General features: G+C 38.9%; 1 protein-coding gene across 4 annotated transcripts in view; it reads right to left on the bottom strand.

The window, feature by feature from the left end:
* The window catches only part of cadpsa (Ca2+-dependent activator protein for secretion a), an 89,219-nt gene continuing 67,665 nt past the window's right edge, over window positions 1–21,554 (bottom strand). For 3 of the 4 annotated variants that reach the window (XM_081607507.1, XM_008410350.3, XM_008410349.3), the window contains 2 exons: window positions 5,057–5,161; window positions 1–4,608 (listed from right to left, as the gene is read on the bottom strand). In XM_081607507.1, coding sequence (XP_081463633.1) covers window positions 4,435–4,608; window positions 5,057–5,161 — 279 coding nt within the window. In that variant the 3' untranslated portion in view covers window positions 1–4,434. The remainder of the gene's footprint in view (window positions 4,609–5,056; window positions 5,162–21,554) is intronic. The other variant, XM_081607506.1, reaches the window with a different exon arrangement.

The raw sequence follows: 21,554 nt of genomic DNA, 5'->3' as shown, positions 1-21,554 counted from the left end.
TTTCCACATTTTATTTACCTTTTATTTAAATGTTCTCGGAAATAATGGGCACTTCGAGAAGGCCAAACCCAAGTTTCCAGTGATTTCAACACATGAAGCAAAATCACTTTGAGGCGTGGACACCAGCTACATGCAGTACTTTTACACAGGATGACACAAAGCTCAAGAAGAACATGGTTAGAAAACAGCTGATATGAGGAAACTACTGGCAAAACTTCACTTACAATAATCCAATACAAGGCGTGGAAGCCACGTCGTACACCCTGGAACGAAGCAAAGGGCATGTAGAAAAATGTACATCAGAAATGGGAACTACTTCAATCATGTAAAAGGTATTTTATATGAAATAAGACATTTGCTTTCAAATGATAAATGTGAAAAAATTGAATACATTAATGTAATAAAAACAAGATTCCAATCATATTACCTTGCTAACATATCCATTTAATAAAAAAAGACAGGAGAAGGAGGGAAACAGAACACAGACGCAATCATCTCCAAGGTTTAACGATTTCTGACAAAAGGCAGCTTATTTTTAATCAATGTTATCTGTAAATTTATAGGGAGATTTATTATATTCCTGCCTGTTTTGCAGTGGTGATATCGACATCACAAGAGCAAAGTTTAGAGTTAGAATACTAATTGAGAAAAATGCTATTAAACCATGGATCTGTGCCCGGAACAAACCCACTGTTGGCCACAGGTTTAAGCAGAGGTTGTCACATGTTCTTACAAGAACAAATTTAAAAACCTGCGGACCTAACTTAGTATTTCACAGCGTCTATATGAAGGTATATTTGGCACAAAGTATTTGTGTCTTGTAACTGTGAAGTTGAAGTTTTGTATCTTTTCTTTTAAAAACATCACTCAAAGAATATAATTTGTATACTTGTACTTAATAATGTAAAGGCTGTTGTGTATTTTCCAGACACATAGTGCCAGTTTATAACACAATCAAGAATCTTCCGTTGATGTAAAAATGCTGCATATTTGTCAAATGTGACGTCAAAGATAATAGCATTTGTCATTTAAAATTGGGCCTCTGTCTCTTTAAGACAGTCTCTCTCCTGCTCTTTCTGACACTCAGCCTTTAGGAAGTCATCGCAACAAGGCTCCTTTATTAACCCTTTAATAATGTTTTTAATGGTGATGTTCTGAGAAGCAACTTTTATGAGCTCAGTAGAGGCGGCGCTCCACCTGGTGTTTGCTAATTGCTGCTGGCTAGTCTGAAGGAGCTGAGTGGGGGAGAGCTCTGTGAGGCCGAAGTTTAGAAACTGCAGGTCTGAAGAGAAGATTTTACATAACGTTGCCTTTTTGAAAGAGATGTTTTCTATTTGTGAAAGACTGAAAAAAACATACAATTACAAAACTCCTACAGGATTTTTCTCTCTAACTTTAACTTCACAGCTACAAGGAACAAATACGTCCGAACCAAATATACAACTGAACATCTAATGGAAACAGACTTTAAAAAAAGTGTGTTTTTATGAAGTTGAATTTATTTCATCTGTGCAGGCTCCAGATTGATTTCCCATAACCTAAATTTTGTAACTTCAACAAAGGAATTGATTTCACCAACTTTTAACCACAGAAGTTTGTAATTAAATGAAAGTCAGGCTAACATCAAAAAGCTCAACGTTTCACACATTAATCAACCATCATCATCACCTAAATCATTTTATAATAAAAGAAAAACATTTTAACTATCCCAACCCCTCGCTTAAAGTAGACCAGAAACGTTTTCTATGATGAAACTAGAATTTACTTTATCAAATACAGTTGGAACTAAATATTTACATCTAAAATAAAAAAAAATAATAATAATTTTTTCCTCACTGAAGCTGAATCGGACCAATCCTTTTTTATTTTTGGATAGTTGAGGCTCCGGTACTTTGACCTACTTTGTATATCCTGTGGACCACATGGATTCTGCACACACTGTGGACGGTTGAGATTTCATAGTCAAGCTTACCGACCGCTTATGTTCTTCCTGACTAATTCCTTCAAGTCCCACAATCCGAATGGATACTAATAAGTTTGATGATCTAGTTGGGCGCTGAGCCCCGTTTCTCCTCCACCAGGGCAGCCAAAGCACACTGTAATGGCAATCTACCTGCTTGGTGTCCTGGTCGCTCTCTCAACCTCATCAGTTCAGGGTTGTATACAAAACGATTCAATGTGAAAACGCTTTCCTGCAGTTTGCTGTGCTACACCGGACATCCACTTTGAGTCGGCATTCAGTCTGCCTTAAGAACGCCTGGTTGATGTTCCCCTAATGTAAGTATGTGGGGGTCTTTAGAATTACCAAAATGATATTTATCTGCTAAATGCCTAAACTTTATCAGGATATATTTTTAGAGATTTTTGCAACTTAGAAGTTTACATATGTTAGCCCAGTATCATTGATATTTGTCTTTTAAACTTCACGACTTGAGTCAAACCTTTTGGGTTTCCCACAGGGACACTTGTGGATGTATTTTAAGGCCACACCTGAATCACACGGCTTTCACCTTTGATCCGATAGGAAAGTAAAAAGAAATCAGCCAAGATGTCAAGAAGAAAACTGTGTAATTGCACCGGTCTGGTTCATCCTTAGGAACAATTTCTAGATGCTTGAAGGTGTCGCGTTCATCTGTTCAGACAATTAATTACATGCAAGTATAGACATGATGGGAATGTCCAGCCATCATACAGATCAGGAAGGAGACGGGTTCTGTGTCCCAGAGATGGATGTCTTTTGGACCAAAATGTGCAGATTGACCCCAGAAGAAAAGCCAAAGACAACAAAGAGTTTTTTGGTGCGGCCGTCACAAAGACCCAATCTCAGTCCTGCGGAGAATTTGTGAGACGGCTTACAAACCTGGTAGAGTTATGCTTTTCTATCAGGCAGAATGAACCAGAACTCTTTCAAATTAGTGTGGAAGGAGTCCTAAAAGATTTGGCCCAATTCATACAGATTCCAGACAAATGTCTTTGATTTTGATCAGATATAACTAAACTTCTAAATTAAAAAAAAGTTACAAAACAATATTTGAAAAATGTTATTGCTGAGCTTTCTGGCATTTAGCAAATACAAATACTTTTTGTAATTCTAACCGACCCAAAACAAGAGAGGTTTGGTCCGATTTGGCTGCAAACAGTGAGAAACAATGTGTATGTCTTTTTTTATTTGCTGTATGTAAATTTCTAGTTTAAACTGTAACTAGACACATCACTAAATGAACATGGTTGGGAAATTTCAAGAAATTTGGCTGAAAGAACTTTAAATACGAATAGATTCAAGTTTGGTTCTTAAAAAGTCAAGATCACAATATACGTTTTTGGCTGTATGACAATGTCACAAAAATTGACATAAATGTCAAAGAAAAGCACAGTAAAAGGAAGGAGATGGGTTCTGTGTCCCAGATTCTTTTTTAAACTTGGTATCGCTCATTTTGTTGACGTTTTTCCAAATCTTGCTAGGGGGACAGATGTCTGATAAACATAAATGATAGCAAGAGAACAGTTTTCTCTCACCTCTGGGTGTTTTTGTCACAATTTGATCTAAGAGCTGAATACTGTCAATTCATTTTCTGGATTATTCACACTCATCAGTAGTTGGATGAGTAATCCAACCACAACCCTTAATAATGTTTTGATATTTGTTGCTTTCAAAGTTAGGAAGGATCTGAATGTGTGTGAGACCTATGGTCAGGTCTACCATCTAAGTTACTCATTTCTTTTTTGTGTGTGTCTCCTCTGGAGTTACTTTAACCAATATAACATTTTCTGGAGTGAACTAGCTGTTGTTTATGAGCTGTTACACTTAGTCCTGATGGTTTCTATGGTTTGGGGGCCTCATCTGAGACGGCAAATGTTCACATCAAATGAAGCAAATATAGCAGAGATTCGGGTCTGAGAGTCAATCAGGTAAGTTACCAGTGAAAGCGACGAGTCTTTACGACCTCTAAATCAACATTTTTAGCACTGTGTCATGCTTTCCATTACTGATAATAGGTGCCATGACAACTGCCGAGCCATTTACTTCAGGGATGAATATCAATTATCAGTTGTTTTTTTTAAAGACACCAATCACTTGTTCGTGGATTGCTATTAAGGGGTTTTCAAGTTTCAGTAGCAGAAACAGGTGAAAAGGACTTCATATTTCATCAGCTGCTTTGTGTTTCAGAGACCGATGAAAGGTTGGCCAGCATAGTGAGAGATGATGCACTGTTTATATTTTGATAACAGTTTTAGATCAGCACAAAGCGTTCTCATTTTGTAATAACTTTTACAGAAACGTTTTTTAATTGACCATTAGAATGTGACATTTAGTAAAAAAAAAAAAAATGCAGACTGACTGGACAATCTGTTCTGAACTCAAGAAAAGACAACTTGGGGTTACTGGAATGTTCCATACCATTTTGACATTCTGGTAGCAACTGGATCTTTGATCTAGTCATCATTATCATCTTCATCGCTGTCTCTCATTGTAATGCCTTGCATCCCTCCTTCCCTCACCGAAGCTGTAGCTTCTTCTAAGGTCAGTCGATTTCTTACGGTCTCATACATCTTACAGTTCAATGTTGAGTCCAGAACTCCCTGGAGACGGAAATCACGGTACTTTTTCTGTCACAAAGAACAACAGACAGTAAAGACACTGATGAAATTATATTTTTGAAACTTTTTCCTTTGTCACAAATAGGACATTCTTACTTTGAGTAAAAGAAAAAAAAAAAAGATTTAGTTCTTCTACAAAAAAAAAAAAAACAACTAGTGATTAATGTCGACAGGCTGCTGCACAATCAAAGAGCTGACTTGTGTGGGGGTGAAATTTGGGAAGTTTCCATCAGCAGTCGGATGCAGGAGACATTTGGTGTGTTATGTAGGCCCATAATTGTAGGACGGCTTAAAATGTTGTTTTTATTATGGTGATATTATTATTTAGAAAAAAAGTGAATATTAATTTATGCTTTAATTTTTGTTTCATACCTGAATATTCTCATGAATATTCACATAATCATGTGATTAGTTTACAAAATTGTCATGTATTCAGACATTGGTGCATCGCTCTCACTTTGACAATCCTGATGAGTATCTTCAGTTGGTAGACATGCAGCTGCAGGTCCATACGGTCAGTCAGCCATGTTCCAATGAGATTCATACTGCTGGTGTACCATTGCTGGAGCAAAGACACAGAAAAACAGAGAGCAGAATGGAATCTTCACATGATGTACGCAGCAAAATACAAAACGTGACGGACAAAGGAGTATTGATATATCTGTGTTAAGTCTGACGTGATTAAACAAAAGCACTGAAGATGGTTCTAAGGTCTGCTCTATCTGTTCATTATTATTAATTACTGTCAGTAAGCGATTTGTTTGATATTGTAGGGTTAAACATTCTTGAAAATTAATGAATATTTAACAATGTTAAGCAGAGACAAAGTCCTTACATTTTAGTGGAGTCAAAGTGAGGATGGTAAAATGTCTGTTAACTACAGCCTCTTCAACCATTTTCATGCAAACATGCTGCATCCTCAAAACTATACATTTTGATCATCAATCCAGATCCCTTCTTTGACTCAGTTATGATTTTTGGCAATCGAATGCCAAACACAAATCCTGCGTAGACTTAGACAGAATGTCAACAAGTTATGAGGGACATTTAAATTTGCTTGGTATGCTGGAAAAGAAACCTGTGGAGTGCGCAGATGAAACAACATTTTTGAAGTTTAAAGGAAAAAGCTAAATTTATGACAACAGGCCTTTATGTGGGATTTGTTCGTAAACCACTTCCAAACCAAACCACTTTAAGCTCAAAATGTCATGAGCTTAAATACACAAGTCATATTGAAACATAGAGTAAACAAGCTAATGTTATTCTTTTGTTACTTATAAGAATTACTGTCATTTACATCTTTAAAATATCAGAATTTGCACTAACTTTATATTTTAGTCCAATTGATTGGGTAATTTTTAAATATTAAATGCCTGATAATTTCATTAGTTACTCAGTACCTGTGTCGCCTTTTCACCAAAAACCCTTTTTTAGTCTTACTTGAGTCATTCATTGGACGGTTACCTTTCCCTTTTACTTGAGTAAATTTCTGTTGAAGAAGTGCTTCTCTTACTCGAGTACAATTTCTGTACTCTGCCCACCTCTGAAAGTAGGATAATGCAGTGTTAAAACAGTCAGGGTTTAAAAAATGTCTAGAATAAATGTACCATGTTATTTTCCTGCTCTATAAAAGCCATCGAGTTTTCAAACATAAAAATGTCATTGATTTTAAAGACATACTGTGCTGGGGACTCAGGATCAGGAAAATAAAACCTAAGTGGGACAACTCTTCTGGCAAGACATGCGTCAAAGATTTTGTCCTAATAAAGAGACCGTGAAGCACGTAGTGAGTACGGTTATGTATGCAAAAAAAAGAAAGAGAAAAAGAAATGGCTAAAGTTGAAGAGACGCGGTAGTACAGTCCCTCATAGTTGGTCTTCACAAGACTTCACAGGTCTTCAGGATTCTGTGGCAGAAACATTTTTAATCACACACAAGCCATAGCTAGAATCTTACTGTATACCTGGAAATGAACTGATGATGCCTACATGGAGGTCAGGCTTGCTTAAAGGACCATAAGAGAGAACTGCTATGATGAAGCAGTGCCGGGGTGAATCAGTGAAGTGACCTGGTGCCAGCAGCCTCCTATCTGTCACTGTGTGCCTGTGAAGGCTTCAGCGTGGCAGCAGGCCTGTGATCGCGCCCCGAGCACAACCCCCTGCTGAGAGGCCAGGCCTGGAGTGACTGATCCACTGACTGGCTGCTCTCCCTCTTCCCGTTACCCACTCCTCCTTCCCTGCTTTTTCTGTAGATTTTTGCACCTTGCCACGCAGCTCCCATCTGCAGCCATTTTTTACAGCAGCCATTTTGTGCTCGTGGTTTTCAGCGTTTTGTATTTTACATGGAAGCGGGCCTCTTTTTTCCAAACAATCTCAAGCAAATGTTACGTTAGATTTAATGTGTCGCTTTTCAATCGGTTCTATCTGCAGTCTGCAGAATGGAAGATGTCTTAGACATTGGCCATAGATGTACATTTTGTTTTTCCTTTTCTACGAGTAGTTTCTCTTAGAATGAAAGTATAAAATGTCTAATTAATCAGTGAAGTAATCACATCTCAAATGTGTGTGTTTCAGAAGAAATATTTTAGAATTATGTCATTTTCACACACAAACACAAACACACACAAACACACATACATAAGTATCTCCTGGATCTTTCACTGACGGATGCCCTATCCCTTTTAAGTGTATCAACTTTTTTCTTGCATTTGATATAATTTAACATTTTGTATAATTAAACATTTTGGTGTCAGGGAGAAATTTCAAAATATTTGTCTCCATAACCAAAACTGCCAACACAGAGAGAAAAAAACTGACACAGAAACACATGAATGATTCTTTCAGAGATGAATTTGATTTCTAGATTAATTTGCTATGATGTCATACCTTCATTTATGATTTTGTCACAGTTTAGCTGGTTCGTGCTATAGTAATAGTTTGATGGATTTAAGAATTGGCCCAAGTTGTTATTTTACATTTCACACTAAAGATTATTTGATATTTTTTTTTATATATAAAATTGTTTGTGTTACGTGATAATCTAAAGCCAACTTTCTTCACATGTGGAAGCTAGACTTTCCTAAACTGTTCTTAATAGACAGTCAAGCCCCCCGCAACTACATACATTTGTATACATGTACATACAATAAATAAAAATAATATGAACAATGGGATGACATTAAGAAATAAAGATATTCACATGGGGGCAGAGAAATTATCTGATGTTGTATTAAACAGGCCTCATGAAGATCAGCAGGGGGCTAGCACTTCCTGTCAGCCAAAACAAGCGTAATATGGCTCTGAATAAATAATGCCATAACCCGACAGGGATCAAATCTGTGACATTCTAACAAGCTCCATCTGAGGGAAGCTTCCATGCGTCTTCAGCCGCGTTCTCTGTGTGTGCATTTGTGTGTTTTGACACTTCACAACATTGTGATGAAACCCTACCTATACACAGGCGAGATACATGCCGTTGCAACACCCACACACACGCGCACCCACGCACGCATGCACGCACACATGCATGCACGCACGCACGGAGTATGTCTTTCTATTTTCACAAGGACTTTGCATTGACATCCATTCATGTTTCCTTCATTTCTATAGCCTAACCCTGACCTTTATCCTAAATCTAACCACTACCAGTACATGCCTAATGCTAAACCCAACCTAAGTTCAATTCACACTTTAGTAATAAAAACATAACCCCTAACCCAAAAACAGCACTTCTTTTTTATGACGACTCCATAAGGAGCAGTTGGTCCTCATAATGTAGTATTAGCATCATAAATGGGCCTTACAAGGTGAGAAATGACAGAGCACGCATACACACACACACTGTCACATACACAAATCTACATCTGCTAGTCCATCCCCCTTAGAGTGAGAGCTGGGAAAGCGACCTCCTGCCCCCATCTGACACCAGCTCATAGCTCCTACTGAAACCCCAAGATGCAGCCACACACCGAAACCTCACTTGTTTTCACACCCAAATCTTCACACAGCACTTTAGTCTTGGGGAAAGGGGGAGGGATCATGATGCAAAAAAAAAAAAAAAAAAGATACACCTCTCCATCTTCCTCCCCACATCCCTCTAATCTCTTTTAGATGGCCTGATGTCAGTCCTAACAGGATAACAGGAAGTCTGCAGATTATTAGATCAATATGACAACCAAAGTTAATCAGAGATCCAATGTGCCCATGTGTTTGGTGGGCACACATACGTTAGTGCTCCAAGTGTGCTTTCAAGTACTCTGCTGATGGCTTCAGTCAGGGGTAAATATAGTTTGCAGCGTAAGCAGTGGCCTCTTGAGTTAAATTACTGCGCATCTGGAACATTTTCACTTTATCTTACAGCCTTATTTCAAATTGTTTTAAATTAATCTCGCTCCTCAAAATTATTTTGCACAGATACCCCAAATGTTGTTGTGGAAAATGTATTTTGATGTATGCAACTTTATAAAAAAAAAAAGAAAATCATGGAATTGTAAACATTCACAGCCTTCGCCAAGAAACTCAAAATTGAGACGTTGCTAATCATCCTTGAGGAGCTTCCATAGCTTAAATGTCGTCCACTTGTGGTAAATTCAGTTGCTTGGACTTTGGTTGGAAAAGCACAAGCCCGACTATATGAGCTCCCATGGTGGACAGTACCGTCAAACACCAAGCATGAAGTCAAAGGATTGTCTGTAGACCTCTGAGACAGGACTGTCCTGAGTCACAGGGTGAGAATCCAGAGCTCAGTGGCCTACATTGTTGGTCAATGGAAGAAGTTATAAACCATCAAGACTCTTCCCAGCCATCTGAACTGAGTGTTTGGCAGGGAAGAGCCTTAGGGGGGTGCCCAAGAACCATCTCTACAGTTGAGAACGGTGGTGGCAGCATCATGCTACTGGGATAATTTACAGTGGCAGGAATTGGCAGACTGATCTGGATAGAAGGAAAGATGAATGCAGACATCCTGGATGAAAACCAGCTCCAGATGACTCTGTACCTCAGACTTGTAGCATTTACGCAGATGAAATGCAACAGATTAATACATTTTCTACAAAATACTAAATGCAACTGGTCGTGCAAACCAATGGATTTATTTACTTATTCCCAGTTCATTGTAATGAACAAACATCTAGAAATGTTTCAATGCTTCTGTAGACAGCAGAAACGGGCAGTTGTAAAAAGAATGCAAACAAAACTATCATTAAGAAATACAGATACAGAGACACCAATATTTTTTTCTCTTAAAAGCAGAGCACTGATTAGAAACAGATAGAGGGATGCTGACAGCTTTAGAAACTCTCTTAAGTGAAACACAACTGTGCAGGATATTGATCTACTGTATCCTCTATGCCCAATTATATAATTATATTCAGTTAATTAAAATATGCATTTCCATGAGGCTCATTTGTGAGATTAAAAGTACATTCTGAAAATCATAACCATTAATCAGGTACTAACGACAAACCCACATTTTAAATGTTGTGTTTTCATTGGCTGTAAACAGAAAAGCCTGGCAATAAACAGGAACAAAAGCTACGACATCATCAGCCTGAGGGTGATTAATCTGAAATGATCCATTTCACGTAGTGAATTACTGAAACAAACTTTTCAACAAAATCCATTGATAATGACTGTCCATATATGTTGATAAATGTAAATGGATGACGCGCAAGAAGAAACAAACATTTAATCTCTTGTTGAACACAAAAATGACCTCATTCAGTTTAAAAGCTAGTATGAATAGACTAACAGGTGTAAAAAAAAAAAACCTACTTTCCTTGTCTAAATAAAATGAATGCTAAATAGGGCTGGCATTTCATTCTACCATCCACCGCGAACGCTTCTAACACAGATTACTCTTAAACGTGTTAAAACAGACCATGAAATGGCCTTTAAAGACATGCACACACACTTACAGAATCTCATAAAAGGCAAGTGATTTGTTTGGTCAGAGGCTCTCCTTTGTGGGGCTACTATGGAGCTTTTGTGTTGTGAAAGCCAGGAATGTTAGCGGTAAGGAGGGGCCTCACTGCAGGGAGCACAGAGGGATTACAACCAACCTGGGACTCTACCTCTTTCTGCCTCTGCTAATCATGTGTGTCTGTTTATGTGTTTAGTTATTTTAGGACCTCATTTGAAACTTTCCTGAGTAAAAAAAAAAATCACTGAATCTATGGAGTGCACAGTTGTATAAGGATTTATGAGAAGCTCCAAGATGAGCAAACATTATTTGGTGTAAATTAGGGCCAGTGCACTATTCTTATAAAGGGAACAGGGGAAGTTTTAATTAAGTATACTGGAGCTGAACATGCAAGATTATGTCTTTATTTGGCCAAAATGAGCTAATTATGTTTACTTCTGTTCAAATGCAGACAGCATAAATAATTTAAAACATCTTGTTCTTTTTTTTTTGGTTTGATTTTTGTGTATTAAGTAATTCCACTTCCATTTATGGATCAAAAATTTCAGGGGGACCTGACCTTATCAACTTATTTTAAGAGTAACTGTGTGTGTTTGGAGTCCAGCCTAGCATTTCATGGTCATACAGCCTGTAGTCCAGCTGATGATGTCTGGACTCAAGGCTGAACAATACTGGAAAAATCATCCACCCTTGAGTGATAGAGGACACGAGTAACCAGTAAATGGTTTCCATATAAAGATAAATAATTTAAAGTACCTGAAGACACAATGTCTTGAAATCAAAAAGTTGTGGGTTCACTTCCAACCTGTTGATGTGTCCCTGAGCAAAGACGTTATCGTCACACAAATCAGTGTGTGGATACTTGGAAATGCAGCTGGGCCAATGTGATCAATGTAAAAGGAACGTAGAGCCATTTTATAGCACAATAAAGTGATTATGTTACCTTCAGTTGCTATGAAAATGCTGTAAATATCAAAGACAAAGGAAGTTTGACTTTGCATTGTAGCTTTATTTGACATCTTTCCAACACTTCAATGCTGTCCATTGATCCCGTTTTCTACCATTCTTTGGAGCTCAGTAGACACACAGCTCCACCAGGTGTTTGTCAATTGCTGCTGCCACTAGTCTGATGGAACTGTGTGAGGGAGATGTGGGAAAGGGGTGCTCAATGGGGGTGGGTACACAGGCTGCACATTGTATGAGCCATGGGAGTTTCAAAGATTTCTCAAACATCAATGAATGAGCCAAAGCAACACTCCGAGTCGATTTAGCATAATACCCACCCCTTTAAAAATTCAAACAGCAAGCATACTGTAATATGTGTTATTGGCGGAAGCCATCTTAGCACCATCACAGAAGCTAACGTCTACAGTCTTCTGTGTACATCCAATCAGCACCAAAGTAAATGAATGTCGCTCTTCGATTGGCTACTCTGCAAACATCAGCCTGAATAGTCAAGTAGCAGCATGTCAAGTTGCATTCAAATATTTTATGCCTCCAGCCAAGGAGGACAGAACCTGCAGGAGGCTGGTATAACTATTTGATTGACACTGTACTGACTTAACTCACTTTGATCCCAGCAGTAGGAAGAGGAGTTTCAGGAAGGAAATTATGTGATGTCATGGGGATCTTAAAACACACAATAGATAGATCAATATGTCAATAAATAACACAAGATTATACATAATGACCTCATAAACTGACGATATTCAACAGAGTACCTGTAGAAGTGCATTACGACACTGTATTAGTCACTATGATGCTCGTTTTTCAAGCGCTGCACTTCAAAATGATCGACAAATGTATACTGTTCATATCAACATTGTTTCACCAACTTAGCCATATCGTATTCTTTTTAAAGAACAGTTATTCTGTAGATTTTAATAAATCAATTTTAATGTAGAGATCTATCTATAAACAGAGTCTAAAAAAGGGTGACTATTTCTGTTTGTTTCTATTAATTTAACTGCACCAATGTCAAATGTTTTGAAGTTAGCAAGTTACCATCAAGTTCTTTTTCTGGGTGAGTCAGTGTGCGTTTCGTCATTGACAAACTAAAGCAGAATATGTTTCGGGTGTGTTTGTGTTTCAGCCTCTATGAGAGAGTACAGCAAAGAGGAAGAGAGAGAGAGTGGGAGAAAGAGAGCAAGAGAGACAGAGAGAGAGCATGTCCTGCTGAGACCCAGCTGTGTCTGCAATTAGCAGGAGGCATGGAATGATGATTGCTGGTGCGGCAATGCTAATGCCAAGTGACAGGCTTCCTTGTGAAGGAGAGGGGAAGGCTGCTGAGTCCCACAAAGCAACACTGTTTTTTTCTTTGGCACTTTCACTACACACATGCTAACACCAGTGTACACACACAACCCCATGTAGAGTCACACACAGATAAAAGAAAAAAAACATAATAGTTATTAAGGTTAGTGAGGGAGGAGGCTTAAATATGGACAAAGATGTTGTGTAACGCTACCCATGCTGCCTTACAGCCTCCATTGCTTTCTAGTCCGAAGTACCTGCTCACAAGTAAGAGTTCGTTGATGATGTACATCTACTATAGCTTTTTGCAACGATCTACAAGCCATCAGCCAGGCCCCCTCTGACCTTAACAACACCAACAGGCTCTTGTCTCTCCAGGTATGTTCAGCAGAACCAATCTTGACCCCCGGAGAACAGAGCTCTGCGTAGAAGTTGAAAAGGACTCTGGACTGGGCACTGGGCGATATTCTTATTCTACACTAGCGGTCCTCAATGTGGGCGGTACCGCCCCCGGGGGAGTGTTCAGAGGACGGCAGGGGGCGCTGGCGGAAATTTTTACAAAAGGGGCGCTGGGATTTCTTTGGGGGACGTTTACACATAAACTTTACACCTTAAATGCACAACAATACCAGTTTAGACTTTGAGCAACTTGGTAAAACTGTATTTTGTAACATTAAATCATACTTGGCTGCAACGTTATCGATGGCAGCTCTTCTTCTATTCAGTGTTTGTAGCTTCTTGGCACAGCTTCGTTCTCCTGCTACTGGTAGCTTCACCACATCAGTTCAGCGTTACACTGGCTGATGACGTTGCTGTGATTCACTTTGTCTGGTATTTTTGTACATATGTTTTGGCAGTTCTGTGATTATGTCAAAACAGCAACTTATATTAAAAAGTGTTTTATTTCCGTTTGAAAGCTGCCCGCTTCCATGGAAGGACAACAGAAAATCGCTCTTATAAACATGTAATTACTAAAATCACGATACCCTGACTTTGTGTCCCTCCATTCTTTAAATAAAGAATGGAGGCATTTCTTTATTTAAATAAAGAAATCCCTCCACGGGTGATACCACAATAGAGGGCGTTCATTTTATAGCGTTAACACCGGTGCTGTAAGTGGTCCGGTATGAAACGAGTGTGATAGAACAACACAGCACTTTTAAATTTCAATAATCAGAATACCGAAATTGTTTCCGTTGTTTTAAAAGATTTATGTCAGTCTGCCTTTTCCCCATCGATACGCTTTCCGACCGCCCTGCACCTTAGGGGGTTAAAAAATAAAAAAAACGACGCGCACATTGCCCAAAACTCTGAAACAGGAGAAGCGGGACATAAAACGGAGCGACGAACTGGATGTGAATTATGGCATAAAAACAGAGAATCTGACACTGAATAGTGAAAATTCAACACATGATGTGAAACATAACGATTAGGCGGCGCAGCAAGTGATGAGTGAAGATCACTGATGGTGATCTTTCCTGTTGCTAGATAAAATAAATCTAGCAACAGGAAAGAAACTAAAGTGGACATAGCAATAAACCAAGAGAGGATAAAACTAATCAAATGAAACTAAATGGAAATTAATGAAGAACAAAATGCAAAAATGAACTAAGAAACTAAAGTAAATACAGAGGAATAAACTTGTATGGCAAGACATTTTCAGCAATAATTAATACCGAGGACTGTATGGCAAGAATAAACAGACACTATTTCCAGATAAAAGGTAAAATAATATTGTTGAAGTGCAATGGGTTTGTTGAGACCACATCTACTACTGAGAATAAATATATCTTACACACCATAACAGTATATAACTGATCACTTATTTATGTTTTTAATTAGATTTTATATATTTATTTCTTCTCGCCCGGAACGTTAGCTGGAGATAGGCACCAGCACCCCTCCTGACCCCACTGAGGGACAAGGGTGTAAGAAAATGGATGGATGGATGGATATTTATTTCTTCATTTATTGGAACTGCAGAGCATTTCTCTGAATCTATGAGAGACTTTTTGCATTAGAGTCGTTGAATATATTGTAAAACTAACATCTGGAACATACTATTAAAATGTTCGTCACGCTTAGCAGTCAGTTATGGACGATGGATTTAAAATTGAGTCACTACGTTGAATAAAACATACAAACGCAGCATGTGCTCTGAAAGAGTCGAACCTTCCTAACTCATATTTACTTCTTTACCATGTTAGACAATTGGTATGATGCGTTTGAGATTGTTAAAGTTTTAACAGTAGAATCGTACCTTGTGGACAAACGACTCATTTGGCTCTTATTTTAACAAGTAAAGTTGTAAAATACTTTTACACAAACTCCTGTTGGACATTATAGGAATAACAATTTTGGTTTTTTAATTAAATACTTAAAATATTTACATTTCCTGGCTGAAGAGTGATAAAAATATTAGTGTTGGGCTCAGTGTACTCAAAGCTCTTGGTCAGCTCTTGCCCTTTATATCAAAAGCACAATCAAAACTGATAATTTATTGCTGTTTGAGCACAGTTGAATGGCAACAAAATGGGCTTTGTGGGCATCGCGTCCATGCAGCTGGCTGGAGGAGCGCTGAGGGGAAAAAGGATGGCCGGCCACCTCAGAAACGGCATCGTAGGAGAAAAGTAAATGTTTATCTCAGATCCGAGTTTCATTTCAGGCTGGCAATCTGGGTCTCTTTCAGAACTCTACCTGCAAGTGTCAGTTCAACGGGCAAGTGAGACTCAATAAAGAGCAACTTTATAAAAACACGGTGCCTTGAAGAATGAATGGCTGTATATCGGGGCAATGGGTGGTTGGGTTGAGGGGCCATGTTGTGAGGAACTAAACAGTTGGAATTACGGTCAGCAACCAGTCATTGAGTAAATATACAATGAGCTACAGAAAAGCTCTGTGGTTGACAATAAAAGGGAAAAAAAGCTGCCAGCTTCAGGCCCTGAGAAAAGTGAGCCATTCTACTTACAAAAAGCCGCTTAGGGGTGGATTGAGGAAAGAAAAAAGAAGGCTAAAACACTTGTGGGCTCAGGGAACTCTATAGGGGGAGTGAAAATGGAATAAGCCAGCAAGCACTTGAGGGCCCCGCCGAGAACCTGAATGGGATAGAGGGGTGTAGTGACCGAGGGGGGTCTGGGGAAGGTGAATGGCCTTCTTTTTGGGTCCAATTTGTCTCTTTTCACCCCACTCGCCCTGCTCCGGCTCTGACAGATGTACAAAGAAGGAGCGGCGCTGGGCCACTCATCCACATACACCCATGAGCAGCTGTCACTTTTGTCAGACAAGTTAATCAAACAAATGCCACCGTACCACCCTTTTTAATAAGGCAGAGGGAAGAGGAATGGAGGGGAACTGTGAAAGGGTGATAGAGACCGTAGAGATGACATGTGTGTCTTCGATCAATTCATCTCGCCTGCCCGCATCAATAAATGAGTGGGAGCGCGACAAAGGATAAGTTGCCATTAAACTTGTATTTTCCTCCTCTCGGGATGATCAAGGTTTTAGTGTTCTTAGCCGCTTCCTCACAGCAGCGCAGATCTGGGAATACTAGCGGAGGATTTAGCTGCACCCCCCACCCCTAAAGAAAAACGACGGCAGAAAACAAAATGCATTCTCTCAGTAATTACAAAACACACTAAGCTGCTTAGAGACTTCATTAAATGGAAGTGAAACCTTTTGTGATTGTTTTGAATAGTCACATACAGTCGAACAGCTGGATATGTTTTCTTTGTTGTTGTAAACTCAGCCTATAACACATTTTTTCAGGTGTTTGGTGATGTAATCTCGTTACAGTAATAATTTTAATAGGAAACAATTAATTAATCGCAGGCGGGAAAAACTAAACAAAAAAAGTCATTCTGTTCAGGTCTAAAATTTAAGAACACTTTGATTCATTCCTGCATTTCGTAAAGCTAAATGGTTAAATCTTAAGCCATACACAGTTACTGAAATGGAGATAATTTTGTTTCCATATCCAGATGTTTAGTATTTGTGGATTCACTCATTCAAAGAGTTTCACGTAAAATTTAACGCCAAATTATTCATGGGAAAGTTAAAGTAATGCAGCTGGAAAAGGTGAAATACTACATACTACTGGCCGGCGTTTGCAAAGCAGCCAATCCTGGCGCGTCATTCATTTTTCTTGCAGATGATTGGCTAAACCCCAGGAGAAGAAATGAGGGAGAGTACACATAAGCTTCTGTAGTATTTACAAGACCCTTTTTCATCGTAAATATTTATTCATATTAACATATATTTGGTGTTTGAATTAATAAAATAGGAAGTTCTAAGTGTATTTGAGGAGCCTCAAGTATTCACAGATTTTAACTATTTGCAGGTTGTTGTTCCTAACCCCTGGGGTCCACGGTCACTTTTCTGGACAGGGACATTAATCTCAAAGAAAAATCAGTTTTATAGCAGAATATCCAAGGTCTTGGAACTAGCTTGCATCTGTGACATTCAAAATCATCATCATCATCGTTTCAACAACATGCCAATTAAAGTCAAAAACATAACAAATAAACAGAGAACGGCACATTGCAGAAGCAAATAAAGAGAAGTTATAAAAAGTTATAATCCAGATTAAAACTCATGATGTTCCACCTATTATTAGTCAAAGGCAGTTATAAGCAAATGAGTTCTTAGCCTTCATTTAAAGCAACTCAGCATTTTTGCATTTTTCTGGAAGTTTGTTGCAGATTAAAGGAGCATGAGAACTGAATTTTGCTTCTCCATGAAAAAAATGGTTGAAGCCATCAGACGAGTGGATTAGCTGAAACTTCAGAGTAAGTTGTTTATTCTGGGGATGAAGAGTAGACTAGAACCAGAAGACCTAAAGAGGTCTAGAAGGTTGATTCAACAACAACAGATAATTGATGTATTTTGGTGCTAAGGCGTTCAGTGATTTATAAACTAGTAAACAGTATTTTAAAGTCTATTCTCTGAGCTACAGGCAGCCAGTGGAAAGACTGTGAGAAAGTTAAATAAAGTACAGAAAACAACATATGTGCTTTTTGTGTTCATCATGAACAAAATGAAATAAAAAGAAATATATAGCTTTTAAGATTTAAGAATTATAATTCTGTGGTGGCACTTTATTTGGGCTGTGCATAAGACTGACATGACACTGTCATAAACATGACATACATAACATGTTATGAAAATGAAGGAGGTTTCTGACTGTTGTCATGAAGTGTCATTCGGTAAATAATGACACTTTTAATTCAAAGTTGACACTTTTAATGGACTTTTAAAACAACTTTTAGTGCAACTTTGCCTTATCGCTGAGATAAGGGTGTCCAATGACGTGATCTGTATTTACAAACACGAGTGAAGTCAAGTGATGTGACCCAACATCAGTTTTATAAAATTGTTCTCTTTGCTGTTAGCTGGCAGTTCAGAAGACAGTGAAGCGGTGAAGTGTCCCCGGACAGCCAAGTGACGGCAGCCGACTGTCTGCTGGCATTCTGTGCCACACCACCCAGTAATTATCAACCCCCCACCCCGACCCCGGCACAACCAGAGCAGCGGCAGAAACGACAACCTTTAATTGTCCCATCTGAAACTTGATCTGACCCCTTCTGCTCCGTGGCACGCATCGAGTCGGCGAACGCAGCGAGACAAGCGGGAGCATCAGCAACCGAAAGTGATTTAACGCACAAGTGCAATTTTGCCACACTTGCGAGTCTGATAACCATCCAAGGTCAACGGAAATACTTCAAATCAATCAATGAGCCGCACTCCTAATCCTCTCTGGGCAAAGACAGATTAAGTGTATAATTGACCGATGTAATCCCAGTATCTGCAGCTCCAGGGGGCGGGAGGCAAAGGGGAGGGGGGGGGAGGGACGAGGTGGCTCAAAGATTTACTGGCCAACAGCCTCATCTGTGTATTCCTCATTCTTAACTTGCTTTTTTTCCCCTCTGCATTTCCCCTACCTGCTTGGCTTGCACACTGAGATGATTGCAAGGGGTGGAGGAGGGAGGGGTATCAGTTTTACAGCTGTGGTGTATCAGTGTGAGGCTGGATTTGGCTCAGACTAAACGTAGAGCTTTTTTTTTTTTTTAATCAGCGATCCCCAGTCTGTGCAATGCTAAATTCCCCCCCACCCCACCACCCCCATCAATTTAAGTACATCTGCTTTAATCTGAGCCTCTGGCGACCGTTTTGAGAGCAAGTGAGGGTGCAGCAGACAAAAACAAAATAAATGTTTTGCCTATTCTTTTGACACATGTAAATGAGTTATAGACACACACATCTTTAGAGAATTATTGCAAGTCATCGTTATTATAAACCTTTGAATAGTAGCCAAAAAGTCACAGTATTGATAATTAGATCAAAGAAAGAAATTACCATAAGAAATCAAAATTCTTCCAAAGCCTGACTAACATTATTTTTCTCTACAATGAAAAACTGCAGTAAAACAAATAAAGGTTGCAAACTGTACATGTTTCGGGCATCTGCTTCAATATTAAGACATCTAGAATGTCACACAAATTGTTTAGCACTTTATCAAGTCCGAAGACTCCAACGCGCTTCACACTACATTCAGTTATTCACCAATTCTTTCACACGCTGATGGTGATGAGCTACATTGTAGCCACAGCTGTAGGCAGACTGACTACAGCAGTTTCGAACCAGCAACCCACCAGTTCCAGGACAAATCCAGGACTTCCTGCTCTGCTGCTGAATGAGCTCCATCCTCTGTCACTGATAACATGGTATTGTTGCAAAGTATTTTTATTTCTGACCAAATCAAGCTAGCGTGCTCTTACGGATTCGACATGTGAAGTTAAGCAGGTTTCAACTTCAAAAGCTTTAGAAAAAGAGATAACTTTTTCTAAAGTTATCTTACACTCTTGTGTAAAATGATACTTTACACAAGAGTGTAAAGTATCATTTTAAAATGTGATCAATATATTTGTCCTCTCTTTTTGTTAATCAGTGGATGAAAGCTGTTCAGTTCAGAGACAAAATTCCTCAAAAAAAAAAAAGACCTTGGGATATGATAGATCGCAAAGAAAACAACTTCATAGCAGCTAAGGGGATTTCAGAGGCGCATTTAGGGTTTAATCATTGTGCCTCACACACCTGTTTTCAGTGCAATCTCACAAAACTGCAAAATATATAGTGGAATGATTGGATTAACACATTTCTAAGCTGCCGATGAAAGGATGAGTCATTCTTGGACATCTCTCTCTCTTTTTATCACTCTATCTCTTTCAAAACACGTCCACACACACACGAATACACACCCCTACACACACACACACACGCACACGCACACACACACACACGCACACACCCACACACGCACACACACCCACACACACACACACACATCATTGTACTTCTATGCAGAATTCCACTCATTTTAGTAACTGCATTTATGACTAACCACCCAAATATTTTTCTCAGCCCTAACCATTACCAGTCTATTTCTAACTCCATCAAAGCTTAATTCATACCTTAACTCTAAATCTAACTAGTGGAGCACAGCAGAACTGCAAAATAAAGTGAGGACTGGGAAAAAGTCCTCACTTTACACAAATGACCTCCTGTTGTTGGTAAATGTATGAAAACGGTCCCCTATACGTGGTATATACAAGTACACACACTCACATGCACACCTACCCCCACTCACGAACAAATAACACACAATCAGACACACACACTTCCCCAAAAACTTGTTTTAAAAAAATTTCCTCCGATGTGCCCCTCCTTCACTCTGGAATCTCTGAGAGAATATTTAAGGTCAATATGCCTGCATCCCTACACATGCTGCTTTGAAAAGATTCAGTCTTACACCCGTCAGCCTGATGGGAGCACTGACACATAAACTGGCACTAATAGGTTCTTTTACAATAATCACCTTTCTGTGGCTGACACTGAATGCATGACAAAAGCCTAAATAAAGTGACACACAGTATAGACAATGGCAGCCACACATGGTTAGAGTTAATTAAATTGACCTAGAGTCTTATAATCCACCCCCCATTCCCACCAATAAAATGAGTCTTACAAATACTCACTTTATATGAAGTGCATTAACAATGTTTCGTCTGACATCTGTTTATCTTAAAAAATGTTTCTTAAAGAAAACGTATTTTGATGAAAAATTAAGTAAAGGCCATATTTCTTTTTTTGTATTGTTTTTTTACAATCCAAAAAAATGGCTGGTTTTGCACCAAAATCCAGTTTGTGTAGTTTGGTTGGTGGGGAACATCCATCCGGCGTTAGTCGCAGCTCTTTTCCTCGCAGTACCTGGTTTAACTTTCTCTGTTTGCCTGCTGCGACTCAAAATGTTTTTGTTTTATTTTCAAATTTGACAGTGTTTCTGAAGTTAGGTAGGACTTTGTCACCAGCGCAGAATGTTCAGCAAACATTAATACCATCATCTTTAGCTGACACAAACTCAAAACAGTGATGGCTTGTCCAGCGAAAAGCACGATCTGTTTCCCCCCTCCGTTGTTGTGTGTGGTTGTGTTGCTAAATGCTTCGTACAAATTTTACAGAATGGAGGTGTGATGCAGTGCAAACGTGGTGTGCAAATCGGGGGTTGGCCCTAATTTACACTGCTTGCATCTGCGGTTCACCACAGAACGGACTACACAATAACAACCCGTTATGGTCAATGAGAGCATTTAGTATCTGCGCCAACATCCAGCAAAATTATTCCCAATAGACGTGAGTTATGCTGATAATGTGATGTGTGACGCCACTCAACACGACACAAGAAGACTGAAAATATATCAGTTTACAAAGAAAGATGACGAAAATAGAAA

This window comes from Poecilia reticulata, chromosome 5 (assembly GCF_904066995.2).
Source record: "Poecilia reticulata chromosome 5, P_reticulata-male-v2, whole genome shotgun sequence".
NCBI classification, from domain to species: domain Eukaryota; kingdom Metazoa; phylum Chordata; class Actinopteri; order Cyprinodontiformes; family Poeciliidae; genus Poecilia; species Poecilia reticulata.
This window is presented reverse-complemented; position numbering and strand designations above follow the sequence as displayed.